The sequence below is a fragment of the Betta splendens genome, chromosome 24 (genome assembly GCF_900634795.4).
Source record: "Betta splendens chromosome 24, fBetSpl5.4, whole genome shotgun sequence".
Taxonomy (NCBI): Eukaryota; Metazoa; Chordata; class Actinopteri; order Anabantiformes; family Osphronemidae; genus Betta; species Betta splendens.
The window spans coordinates 10,724,768-10,738,595 of record NC_040901.2 but is presented as its reverse complement, the minus strand read 5'-3'; the positions used below and the strand labels follow the sequence as shown (position 1 = coordinate 10,738,595).

The following is a 13,828-nucleotide window of genomic DNA, read 5'->3' as shown; positions in this document are numbered from 1 at the left end:
ACGCACCCCGTCCACTCGTACGAAGCATTGACGTGAGCCTCTGTTTCTGTTTATACAGTGGAGGGCGTCTGTTTTGTGTGAGGCTGTGCTTTTAGCTGCGCCTGTCGGCGTGGGAGCAGGTACAGCTGAGCACGAACCTGAAAGGCCTCGTTATTTCAGGACAGACGGACACGTCGGGGGAGACGGAGGCCTGCGGACGTGATGCGCTGAGGCTTGTGTCGCATACAGTGAATCTCGCTGGCAGGTAATGAATCCTTTAAGCACCGCCGCCGTAGCCTCGTGTTTTATTCATGCGCCGCGGCTCAGTCCGGGTCCGGATCGCTCCACTGCACTTCAAGTGTCTGAGGGGTCTCACGCAGCAACGCTGAGAATTAACTCATGGGCACTTGTTGCTTTCACTTGTTGCACGACTCTGTAGATGCACGTGTTCTGGGTTATAAAGAAAATAAATAAACATATGAGGTTTGTGCCGCTTTGTGTTACTGTAACAGTCACTCTGTGGCTTCAAAACCTTTTGACCTTCACAGTTAAACCAACAAACACCTCCAGTTCCTCATTTTAAATGTTTTCACTTCCTATGGAAAGTGACTGACAACACATTCAGACTCTCTAATCTATGAGGTCACGTATTGACCACTTAACCTACACGAAGCCTCAGTACCAGAAAACAGGTGATCAGCAGCAATGGAACAGGAAAACACAGAGAAACAGAGGAGGACATGAAGTGCTACGCGTGTAGGTCACCTCTAAAGGTCAAACTGCGACGCCCCCCGGGCTGCAGACAGCTGTAGGGAGAAGCTGCTGAGAAACATGTGCTTCACTGAGCCGTGAGCACACATCTGAGCACGTCCGTACAGTACAGGCACACACGCATTTTCTGGGAAGACAAAGATAAACAGGCAGCGTGAAGAGCCGACCCCGGGGCTGTTTATGAGCTCCGGACCGGGACCGGGGTCAGCAGCTCCGGCATCACGCTGGGGGGGGGTCAACCTGGACCGCACAGAGCTCCAGCACGTCACATAAGGAGCAGAGCAACATAGTATTAATAGAAATCATTTGAAAAAAAAGGTGTTTTACGATCATTGCAAAAGCGATGTAACATCACCATCTTGTGGATGTTATAATTTAGAATTGTGGAGTCAGGTGACGCTGGCGAACAGTCTGATGACTGGAGAAAACACAGGGATGTGCTAATGTTGGGCCATGCTGTGAACTGACAGTTATTAATAGATATGTGAATCAGGATGAAGCATTTGGAAACTGAAAGGTTTAAGAAACATTATATAAACATATACTGTGAATCTTCTACTGCTAATAGTCTTCAGAGATGGATCAGCTGCCTTAGAGGCTCCAGAGTTAAGATTTTAAAAATAAACATTTTCAGAACGGCTCAGCCGGCGGCCAGTTTTCAGCTTTCTTTCCTCTTCTTCACTATCCCTTCACTGTTGTTGGTAACTTCCTCTCTTAATAAACGTACAATGCTTAAATAAATAAAATATAATTTAAAATCTATTGAAATCAGCTTTGACATCAAGCTACATACACAACGAAAACGGTGCAAATTTAGTGAAGCCACCCTTTAACTCAGTTTCATCGCAATTTCCCACTTTGGCCACAAGATGGCGCCATCACTCAGGCGTTCTGCCAGCGATCACATACGTTCTTTAAAAGTTCCTGAACAGCTGTAAAAGTTCGCTCCTGTCTCGTAGTTGAGGATTTAGACGAACACGACAGATGTAAGTGAAAACACACATATATGGAACACGTTTCCTGCGTTTCCTTTGAATTAGAGGCTCATTACCTAAGCATCCAGCTGCTGTATGTGTTTTATTGGTGATCAGACTTTGCAGAAAAACGACACCTGAGCCAAAATAACCAGCGTTGAGCTGCTGAGTCCATATCCAGCCTCCTGCTCAGATCAGCCTCGAGCCGAAGCTTCGAAACTTGCAGAATCGAGGCGGCGCTAAAGCTGCAGCGGAGGGTCGCTGCGCATATTAGTCATTTTTATCCCGGGGAAGCCCAGAAAGCTGGAAACAAAAAACCGCTGCCAGGAGTTTTCGGGTTTTTTTTCTTTTTAGGATGGATTCAACGAAGGGAGACTCGACTGAACTGGCTGCGACTTTATTTAGGACTGGGGACATGGAGAATGAGAGGAGGAACGCTGCGCAGCGCAACAAGTGGAGCAGGCGATGGAAAATCATTACTGGGGTACGTTCAGAGTCGATGACTTTCACTGTAAAGCTTCACTGTGGATCCCATTTAGGCAGAAACTACAGGGTCTTGGCTACAGTTGAAACTGATGTGATCATAAAGTTTATTTTTAAGACAAATCATGGTTTCAGTCTGAATGCATTCATGACGTCTATGTGATAGTTTATGGGTGATAAAAACCCCAAAGTGACTTTATTTTGAAATTACGGGTGATTTTCAGTGTCTGTCTCCTTAAACGTGTACAATGTCATGACTCTCAACACAATGGGCAGAAGGGGAGGACTCACATCATCTGCATGTACAGTACAGGACGCTCAATGTGGAACACACGACGACAAAAACCATAATTGAAATGTGATTGCGCGTTTGGGATTCCTCTCGTTTGCAGCGGAGGCCAGATTTACTGTACGTCGCAGAGACTGGGAGGACCCCTGAAGCAAAATGGGGGGGGAATTGGTGTATTTTGGCCAAATTACAGGCTACGGAGGGGAAACAAACTCAAACCGCGCGGACTGGAAAGTCGAAGCGAGTGATCGCATCTTTTCAAGTATTCACCAGGAAACTCCAGCTCGACCACAGGAAGCAGTCTGGCACTCATTAGTTACACATGAGGCAAAGCTCGGCCGTCTCACGGGAAAACTGTTACTCGTGTACGCGTAGTTTCATTGTGCCGTCAGAACAATAAATCCAGACCCAGGACTGTTCCCCTCCTGCAGTCCAATCAGCTCTTAACTACGCAGACAGTCGTATTTGGGCTTCACCCTCAGACAAGTAGGTTTCCAGCAGACACACTGTTTACTTTCACAGCCCACAAAGACCACAGTTGAGAGCTTTTCCACAAAGTCCCCCCCCCCCTCTCTCTCTCTCTCTCCCCCGTCACCTGGAGAAAATGAGCGCAGCATATTTCCATACAGTACCTGTCTAGGATCAGGCCTGGCTTATACTGGATGAATCTGACTAAGAGGATTACTTGCAGTAGAGGATTCCCACAGTCCCGCATCAAACCTGCGTCAATGGGGGTCAGGTTAATATTTAGCAGTTGTTTAATTATTACTTTGGGCTCCAGCCCTGTGAGGTGGCGAGAGGGTTGAAGGTTCTACTGAAGCCGGCACCAGATTGACTAACCTGCAGTACGTGAAATCATGAAAATCCAAAGTCAGCTGCCTTGAATTTGCTGTAATTTATGCACACAGTGCTGCCAGTGGGCTTTGAACCCATCTTCAGTTAAGATGGGAAGTCTAGAGTCTACAATGAGGGTCCAGCCGTGTGCTGGTGGAACCAGAACCCCGGTACCATAAAAGAGCCCGTCGGTGCACAGCAGTGTACAGCAGAGTGGCTCTATGTGGAAAAAACGACAACAAAGCGAGTCTAAAATGGAGAACCACAAGCCAGAAACGGGCAAAACAACCAAAAAAAGATGAACACGGACCTAAAGTGGCCGAAAGAGGAAGCCACGCGGCCCAGTGCTGAGACTGTGGTCAGTGCAGTAGTTGAACAGGTTCAGGTCAAAGGTCACGACGGTTTGAGCAGGTCCTGCCGCGATGTCACGGCGCATTCTGTGCTCTGTTAATCGAAGACCGTGAGCATGTTTGCTTCCGCAGAACGGCCTGATTTACGGCGGCGCCGCTGGAGCCAGAAGTCTGTTACTGTGTGTTTATATTATGGTCACACAGGCATGTAGCGGACGCCGCGCTGCGTCTGGACTGCCAGCGCGAGAGGCCGCAGAGATTGTCGCCAGAGCATCACTCAAAATGTAAATCACGACGCCTCTTCAGCCGTGACGGGGTTTAAAAATAGCTGCCAAAGTGGCGGCGGTGGCGGCCATAGCGTGAATTAATTCCCCCCAGAGCCAGGAATAGCAGCCGAACATCAACCGTCATGTTGCCTCTGAAGGCTCCGCGTGATTCACGGGCGTCGGTGACTCTGTTCTCTGGGTTCCAGGCGCTGCTGCTGCTGCTGCTGCTGGTGCTGCTGGTCTTCCTGGCCGTGGTCCTGTCTCTGAGGAGCGGCGCCGGAGCGGGAGGTGGGCTACGCGTCCGTTACGTATGTTACCACTGCCACGTGGACCCACGGATCAACAAAGCGACGCCCAAATGGAGAGCAGATGAACGTAGACCAGTGATGGATCTGCTCAAATCCCAACGGATGCGGGGAATAAACACATGCGCGCTGCCACTGAAACCAACCAGCTGCTAATGTCACGTAACGCCTGTTTACACCCCACTGCGGATCCTATAGGAGCTATATGAGAGGGGGGGAGTCATGTTACCAAGCAGCCGTCACCGAGAAGCGTGAGAAGAGGTCAACGCTGCAGGCCGCGGTGCCGCTCGGTGCAAAACATGTCATAAATACACATTTGAGCCAGACAGGAATGTTCACTGGTGGTTGGCATGTTTTCTGCCGCTTCTCTGGGCTCAGCCGGAGGCGTCAGGGAGCTCTTTGTTGCAGACGGCTGTGCCCAGACGGCCCTCTCCCATTCCTGGTGACTGCGGGCGGCTGTATCCAGCCTGGGCGGGGTCCTCGGCCCGGCCCAGACGCCATCAGCGACGCCGGAGCACACGTGTGTGCGCGGCTGCCTCCATCACGAGGCTGATCTCCCGCTGCGGACATGAGAAAAAATGGGCCAGGACTTGATTGCATTGGAGAGTGATGTGCTTGGAAGCAGATTTACAGTAAAACATGTGTCACATTGAGGTGAAGGTGGACCCGAGCTCCTCCCCTCTTTCCCAGAACCGCGTCGGGCCCGGCATTAGCAGGGATGTTTGTCTTTATATAACGTGTTCCCGCTCTGTTCATCTTCCAAGAAGCAGTGGAAAGACTTCCCTGGCCTGGAAACACAGGAAATCCTCCATGTGCAAGAAAATTGGCACCACCTCTGCATTTTTGCAGCTTCATGTGCTTGTAGAAAGTGATGTTGTGTATTTTCACAACGAAAATACCCTGACAACACTAACGAGTGATGAACTGATCATGTCCACGTGAATGTACTGCAGATTCGCTCACTCATTCATTTGCGCCTCTGCTCTTTCCAGGAGAGGAGCTGTGGCCGGAGGAGCCCACTGAGGACAGTCACTGTCCACCCGGGTAAAACTCTTCTACTGTTCCGCTCTCAGCCGTCACATCGTCAGCTACAGTGAAGAACAGACCGTTGAGTCTATTTCAGGCCCGTGGTTCTAACGGAAACTGGGCCCAGGTTCGTGTTGGTGAGGGAGTGACCCCAGTCGGGCCCATTAGAGCAAACACAGGCTGCAGCTACTTCTGGGTGTGATGCTGTCTGTATTTTGGAGACATTTATCCTCTGGTTTGTCTTTCGTCAACACTTTTTATTTTAAAGTGTGGTTTTAACACGAAAACAAGCTGCTCGGTAAAAAAACAGCTGATTGATGCAGACGCTTCTAGTTGCTCCCAGTGAAACACAAGCTGAGCTGTGTTTTGTTGTGGGGGCTGATATTTAACCTTCGCCTCCGCATTATGTAATAATGTGTCACAGCTCGAGCGTGATGCTCCTCCTCCAGATTTCTTTCTGAACACGGACCCGGCTCCCGACTCCCACCTCACTGATCTCCTTCCTGTGTTTCCGCCCAGCTTTTCCAGGGCGCCCCTCATCCTGGTGTCCCTGGACGGCTTCCGAGCCGAGTACCTGAAAGACCACGGCCCCCAGCTTCCCGTCCTCAGCCGGCTGCGTAAGTCCCGGCACGTCTCCGCCACCGACCCAGCGTCCTGGTGTGGCTCACGCTTAATGTGTTGCAGGAAGCGCCGGGACAACGGCTCCATACATGAGGCCTGTTTACCCCACGAAGACGTTCCCAAACCACTACGCCATTGTGACGGTGAGTCAGTCGCGCTGTGTTTACAGACACAAATGCTGATTTATTGGAGCCACTTGTTTTGTCTGTGGTGAGGAGGGCGTCTATAAAGAGCAGCACAGAACAATGTAAAGATACAGTAGGTTCAAAATGAGCCTTGACATAGTGTGACGCTGAGGACCCTCCTGTGACGTCTTTAGGGAACAATCTGTGTTTGAAAGACTCTATTGTGCAGGATTGTGGATTCCAGCAATAGATTACTACATAAGTGCATTAACGATTAGCTTGAGAAATCTTCCGTCGTCCATCTGAATTATCTTGACGTTGAGTCATGACAGCTGTAACTACTGGACTTCTCCTTTGTAGCGCTACAAAGGAAATATGTCAGTGTTAGCTTAGCGACGAGCTAATGGTTGCTTGTTCCACCGCTCCTCCTTCCAGGGTCTCTATCCGGAGTCTCACGGGATCGTGGACAACAAGATGTACGACGTGGCCCGAAACGCCTTCTTCAGCCTGAAAACGGACGAGAAGCTCAACCCCGCGTGGTACCAGGGGGAACCGGTGAGCGGTGCTGGTTCTGTGGGGGGGTGGCTCTGACTGCTGAGTAAGCTGTAAAAAGTCACATCCCGATTTGTGGAGGAGACATGAATCAAGATGAGACACTGGTCTTGTGCGCAACAGGAAGCAAATCACGCTGTAATTTGCTGTCTGCGAAGAGCACAAGGCGCGTTCTGGTTTTTTTTTTTTGCTCGCAGTCAGATCTTCCCTAAATGAGCCTCTGGATATAATTACAGACTGTGCTGGTGCTGAGTGACAGCCTGGGAGGCCGGCGCTGCGCTTGTTTAGACGCTTTGTGGTCTCCATTTAAATGGGAGTCATCCCTCAACGTGTGACAGGCAGCGCATCAGGCGGTTCATCAGAACTGACCGGTCCCAATCATGAACCTGAGCCCCTTTGCTTCCTCCAGGTCTGGATCACCGCCATGCGTCAGAACCTGACGGCGGCCACCTTCTTCTGGCCCGGCTCGGACGTGCCCATCAAAGACACCTACCCGACGTTCTACAAGCCGTACGACAAGTAAGAGCGGTGACGCGGCGCCGCGCGGGTTTGCACTCGAGCGGCTCCTCGTGACGCTGAGCTTTTTATTGTGCGCAGGAGCGTGACGTTTGAGACGAGGCTGTCGACGCTGTTCAGCTGGCTCAGTCTGCCCAAGGAGCAGAGGTGCAGCACCTCCACTGAAGAGACCCCCAGAACCCAAGCGTGATGTTTAACTGTGGCCTTTGTGGTTTCAGGCCGGACTTTTACACTCTGTACCTGGAAGAACCGGACTCATCGGGACATTCTTACGGACCAGAGAGTTCACAGGTCTGGAAACTGTAGCCGCTCATGCACAATGACGAGGCCAACGTCACGCATGGAGGTGTTGAGGTTGAACTGCGCTCTCGCCTTCAGGTCGTCACGGCTTTGAAGAACGTGGACCGGATCCTGGGCCTGCTGCTGGAGGGACTGGCTGAGAGGAACCTGCACCACTGTGTGAACCTGATGGTCGTGTCGGACCACGGTGAGATGAGCCGCGAGGCGGATGTGAAGGAATTCGACCGGGTCCCTGCACCTGTTGCGGAAGAACCGGCGTCTCGTGCCAGAAATGAAGCGCTGGGAAAAGGAGCGTTTCTCAGCCGCGCGTTAGAAGTCAAGCCTGAACATTTGGAGGCCATGTGTTCAGGCTTGTAATTAAAGATGGTTACACAAGCGAGTGTGGGAGCGACCCAGTGATGCGATTTTCCAGGAAGATACAGGCTTCTCATCAGCATCACATGATGTCACACCCAAAGCGAGGCTGACGCATGTTAGACAGGAAGTTCAAACGTTACAAATGCATTTCTAACAGTAACAAAGACTTCGATAAGGTCCATAAGCAGCACGTTTGTAAAGGGACCCCTTGTTGTTCTCTGTTCCAGGCATGGAGGAGGCTTCGTGCGAAAAGGCCGCGTTCATATCGAACTACCAGGACGACACCGGCGCCTTCACCCTCGTCCAAGGCCCGGCTGCTCGCATCAGACCCGCTCGCCTCCCCGACGACTTCTTCTCCTGTGAGTTCACACCCCGGCACTGCACGGACCCCCGTTCCGACCCCGCGTTTCTAACGGCGTCCTTGTGTTTTCTCTCCCCCAGTCGACTACGAGGGCCTGGTGCGGAACCTGTCGGTATGCGAGCTATGCCGACCTGGCGCTTGTGTTGATTAGATGAATGGGCAGTCACCCGCTCGTCCTGGAACGCGGCGCGGTGCGACGCGTTCGCTCCACTGACCGTCGATCCTTCTTGTGTGTGTGTGTGTTCTGAAGTGCAGGACCCCTGATCAGCCAATGAGGCCGTACCTCAAAGAGAACCTGCCCAAGAGAATGCACTTTGCCAACAACCAGCGCATCGAGAGGGGGCACCTTTACATGAAGCCCGGCTGGCAGGCGGCGCTGTAGGTCCCAAACACTGACAGCATCCTAGGATGGGACAATAAAATGGGAATGTTTGTGGGATAAGGAAAAGCAGGAAGGAAGGAAGGAAGGAAGGAAGGAAGGAAGGAAGGAAGGAAGAACTTTCATGCTGTTTTAGAATCAAGCTGGTAATAATTACCACAAGAAAAGTACAGTAAATACAGTAGAAAGGCTGTTAATGCAGTAATTCTGGCCACACAGAAGTTGAAACACTCACACACACATGTAATCACAGAAAATTGCTTCAGGCTGAAGAACTCCACCAGCGGAGTCTGCTGCTTCAGGGCGGACAGACTCCGAATGCGATGGCCGCTGTCAGGCTTCGCTTCTGTTTTAACCTCAGCGTCTCATTCGATCTCTGCAGCAATCGCAAAGAAATCAAGTACTGCAGAGGAGGCTTCCACGGCTCAGACAACCTCTTCACCAACATGCAGGTGAGAGGGCAGCGCCTCAGGTGTTAAAGAGTCTTAGACAGAAGCGTTAACCTTCCTGTAGATGATTAAGTGAACGCTCGCGGTGCCGTCAGCCATCTTAACTTTAAGACATTGAGGCTAAAAAAAGGCGGCATTAAATGCATTCTAGGCCATTCTTTCATTCACGCTATCGAGTGGCGCAACAGTCCGTCGTTTGAAAAAAGGAGTTGCACAAGAAAACCTGAGTTTTCTTGAATTCACCAGTAAAGCAATGGATTACAGCATGGAGGCTGCTGATAAGGGGGCGTGGGAACGTGATCTGCTCCAGCCTCTGCGTGTTTGGAAGCAGCAGGAGGCCACGGTTGCTCCTGAACCATCATCCGTCATGTGCTAACTGACCCACTGTGTTGACCCTCCCAGTGCCGGAGACCTGGGAGACCGGTGAGCATTCCCACCAGTGATGTCATCGCCCAGCTCGCCTCGTCCTCAGTTTCACAATAGCAAAACAAAGAGGAGCGCCTGAGTTTAGCTCATGGAGGATTTTAAAGCTTCTTCTTGTGTGAATCTAAGTCTGTGTTGTATTTGCAGGCAATTTTCATTGGCTATGGTCCAGGATTTAAAAACAAAACTGTGGTTCCCCCGTTTGAGAACATTGAGCTGTATAACCTCATGTGTGGTACGTTGCTTCGTTTGACTGCAGCATTAACTGGATGTTCAACTCAAAATCTGCATGACTCCATCCTCTGGTTTCACTTCTCTCCCCCCAGACCTCCTCCGTATTCGCCCCGCTCCCAACAACGGGACCCACGGCAGCCTGAACCACCTGCTGAGGCGCCCCTTCCATCAGCCGGGGTACCCAGCTGCGCTTTCCTACGAGACCCCCTGCCTGGCCAGCGGCCCCTCCCCCACGGACGACCTGCAGTGCACCTGTGCATCGCAAACCTCCGCGATGGTACGTGCAAAGAGTAACTGAGTACTGCTGATTTGTATTTAGTCACGTTACTGCCATGAATCAGGAGACGGTCCTCATGTTCATGGTCACTGGAGGATGGACCACACAGACTTTAGTGATCTCTTCAGCTTCCATCTGCTCCAACAACAGCTACAGAAGCTAGTCTGAGTTTGTGTGTTCATTTTCAGGAGAGGGACCTGAACAGGCTTCTGATGTCTTTCAATACAAGTGAGTCCGACTTCCTTCTCCTCTCCGTTTGTATCGTTTTCAGGGTAAATGCTCGTGACCTTTAAATGTTCTCTCCTCAGCCAGTAAAACCGGCGTACAGCGCCTCCATAGTCCTTTCGGCATCCCTAAGGTGGTCCAGCAGGGCGCCACCTTTTGCCTGCTCCACCACTCCGACTACCTCAACGGCTTCAGCAAAGACCGCCTCATGCCCCTCTGGGTGTCATACACGGTCCGTCCTCTGGTGAGTCCGCTGGAAGCACTCTTTTATCTCTAAACATAGCCTTTTCTCTCAAGCTGTATTTCTTCCGCGGTTCAGGTTTTGGCAGCGGACTGGAAGAGGCTTTTAGCATCAGAGTTCTTTCTTTAGGCAGCTGTTGCTCATCATCCCTGCTCGTGTTGGCTCCAACGCTTCTTGTCTTTCTCATTATGTGGCCGACCTTTAGTGTAAATCACAACCTCAGGCAGAGTGATGCATTCCCCCCGGAGAGTTTACACGGTTACTCTCAGCGTGGTGGAGCAAATGAGGATGTAGACGTTTCCATTCATTCTTTGTCCGAATGGAAAACGGCAGAGCGGCGCTTGTACTGTGTCACGGTTTCAAACCCACTCACACGCCCACAGCAAGGCTCAGTCCACACGAAGCTGGATTCGAGCTAGTCGCTGTGAAGCCGGGCTGCAGTGCGTTTCTAGCATAATCAGGCAAATTAAAAAAAATGTAATTAAAATAAGTTCTAGATATTTTCCCAGAAGTTTCCTTGAAAGACGTGTGCAACTTAGTGTTAGTTACAGGGAAGATGGAAATGTTTATGTTCTTTGGTCACCATGTTTAAGAGCTCCAGCACCTTCAGTAATAATCATTAATTAGCATAATACTCGGCTAGCATAGCATAATACTCAGCTAGCATAGCATAATACTCGGCTAGGGTAGCATAATACTCGGCTAGGGTAGCATAATACTCAGCTAGCATAGCCTAATACTTAATTGGTGTAGCATAATACTCAACTAGTGTAGCATAATACTCAGCTAGTGTAAAATAATACTCGGCTAGTGTAGCATAATACTCAGCTAGCATAGCATAATACTCAGCTAGCATAGCATAATACTCAATTGGTGTAGCATAATACTCAACTAGTGTAGCATAATACTCAGCTAGTGTAAAATAATACTCAGCTAGCGTAGCATAATACTCAGCTAGCGTAGCCCAAAGTAAGGAAGTCAGGGTAGGTTTAGCATCAATCGAGTTTCACCTTTTCTTTCTCCAGCTAGACATATTCTCAGTAAGTATGAGCAGACTCTAAGCAGCCCAAATCCAAATCACCACCCTTCAAGCGGCTAGCACTAGCAGAAGTCGTGCGACGGCCTCGCTGACCCTCTGCCACAGGCCAAGCCCAGTCCAAACCCAGCTCCCTGCGCTGGCTCGCATTCCTGCTGCTGCTCCGTGGCCACTGACCGCTCCTCTCTCTCAGACCGGAGTCCGACCCACGAGTCCGGAGTCGCAGGCGTGCGTCCGCGCCGACGTCCGCGTCCCGCCGGCCGCCAGCCAGACGTGTGCACGCTACAGAGGCAATCCTACTCTGACCTACGGCCTCCTGCATCCCCCCAGTGAGCGTGTGCCAGCTGCATCCCATAATCACTCCACTGCTTTGTATTTAAGACTTAACTAACCTCCTTCTTTGCAGATCTGAGTTACGAACGTGAGACGGACTCTTTACTCACGAGCAACATGGCTCCGATGTTTCCTGCGTTTAAAGGTGAGTAAACATTAAAAACACAACGTCACACGCTTCGTCCAGTGTTAAACGCTCGCTGTGTCAGAGCAGGTGTTTCAGTTTTCCACCATTACACACTTCAAAGCTGACTTTTTTAAAAGCTGCCTATAATTTGTCCCAATTGGCTTTAAATATATATAAGTGTAGTCCAAACATCTAACCACTGATTATACAGGTGTAGAGCAGAGTTCGAGTTTAGTCTGAGGACTTATTCCTGAGTTAATCCTCCGGTCATCTCATGTAGACAATAATTAGGATTGAATCATCGGCCGAAAGCTCCGTAGACACTGTCATCAGTCATCTGGATTAAACATTGCTCGCCCACGATCACTACAATGCTCTCTGTGTGAGTGTCTGTCAAGTTTGGAGTAGTGAGAACTTGGACCACACAGATGCTGGTGTTTTGGCCGATTAATGCATTGAAGAGTTAAGTCTCAGCAAAGACATCTGGGACTGTGTTTGCACTGGCGCCACCCACGCTATAAACCAAACCACTCTCATCTGTATGAAGTCCTGTGGCACAACCTCCCCTCCCTCAAATATCGCCGATATCTGCTGCCCCCTGGTGGACAGAGACAGCCTTCTAGACCTTTGACTGCCTTATAATTTGTTCTGCATTCCATGGGTCTCAAAGCTCTGCTTCCTCTGTGTTACTGCAGATGTTTGGATCCACATCCACGACGTCCTGCTTCCAAAGTATTCACGCCAGCTGAACGGGACCAACGTCCTGAGTGGGCCCATATTCGATGTAGACTACAATGGACAGGTCGATGCGCTTAGAAGCCTCTCAGGGTAAGTCCAGGGTGTCTGGAGGAGGCAACTGTAGGCATTTAACTATCAGGCCTCACGCCCAAACACGCTGAATATCTGGTTTAACCGAGCCAAGATAAGAGGCCTCCTAACTGAGATAACAGCAACAGGCAGTAACTGGCTGTGAATGAGCCAGCGTGTGGTTTGACCTTGACCGTCCCGTGATGCTGCGCAGGTCACTAATTGGAAACAAAGTGGAAAAACTAACTGATAAAACAGTCATGTGCTGTTTTACGCAGAAAAGGTGTTTTCTTGCTCATATAATCGTTCTTACTTGTGAACACGGAGGTGTTAAGTAGCAAGAGGAGGCCCCGATTTAAACCTTCTGACCTCTCGTCGCGCAGGAACGAGGCCCCGGTGCCGACACATTTCTTCCTGATCCTGAGCAGCTGCGGGAACTCGACCTTTGGCCCCCTGAGCTGCGAAGGCCGGCTGAGGGCCAGCGCCTTCATCCTGCCCCACCGGCCCGATCACACAGAGAGCTGTGCTGTGAGTAACCCCCCACTCCTGCCGACACAAACCGAGTGTGGGAGCTTTGAATAAGTCGCCCACTCTTTCAGAACGGGTCGGACCTGTCGTGGGTGGAGGACTGGCTGAAGTTTCACGCCGCCCGGGTTCGCGACGTGGAGCTCCTGACTGGGCTCAGCTTCTACAACAACAGAATATCCGTGGAGGAGACGCTGCAGCTCAAGACGTTCCTACAGACTCCCTGACGATGGGACGGGTCCACAGCGAGCAGCCGTTTCCACAGGAAGCCACGGCGATCCCACGCGGACGCAGCAGGGGCCGCGCGTTTCCTGTCTTCAGACCAAAGTCACCTGACGCCAAGTCCGTCCGCATCAAAGCAAATGAGTGCGAAAGCCATGAATTTGTGTGCGTGTGTGTGTGTGTGTGTGTGTGCGTGACTGAAGGCTCTTTAATCTGTTGGATGGTTTGATTCTTCACATTTGAGGGTCTGTTTTGTGCCTTGAGATCGATTTGTACATCTGTGGAGCTGTTCTTCATAATCACTGATGGATATATTTGTTTGTGAGGATTCATGTTTATGTTTTGTTGCCAAAGGTTTTTTCAATGTGACACTTATGGACAAATACAGGTTCTTATAAAAACTCTCCACTCCAAACACCGACTCAATGCTTTCAGAACCGT

The 13,828-nt window shown here is 50.6% G+C and overlaps 1 protein-coding gene across 1 annotated transcript; it reads left to right on the top strand.

Annotated features, from left to right (window-relative positions):
* The first annotated feature begins 1,764 nt into the window (after positions 1 to 1,764).
* Positions 1,765 to 13,791, top strand: enpp1 (ectonucleotide pyrophosphatase/phosphodiesterase 1). Its single transcript, XM_029141653.3, has 23 exons — positions 1,765 to 2,208; positions 4,153 to 4,234; positions 5,244 to 5,295; positions 5,797 to 5,894; positions 5,962 to 6,041; positions 6,459 to 6,578; positions 6,985 to 7,094; positions 7,173 to 7,238; positions 7,310 to 7,382; positions 7,470 to 7,578; positions 7,976 to 8,107; positions 8,190 to 8,221; positions 8,360 to 8,487; positions 8,871 to 8,940; positions 9,508 to 9,595; positions 9,687 to 9,871; positions 10,060 to 10,099; positions 10,180 to 10,340; positions 11,567 to 11,702; positions 11,780 to 11,851; positions 12,529 to 12,661; positions 13,024 to 13,168; positions 13,240 to 13,791. The coding sequence occupies exons 1-23, from the start codon at positions 2,080 to 2,082 to the stop codon at positions 13,390 to 13,392; spliced, it is 2,394 nt and encodes a 797-aa protein (XP_028997486.1). The 5' UTR covers positions 1,765 to 2,079; the 3' UTR covers positions 13,393 to 13,791.
* The last annotated feature ends 37 nt before the right edge of the window (positions 13,792 to 13,828 follow it).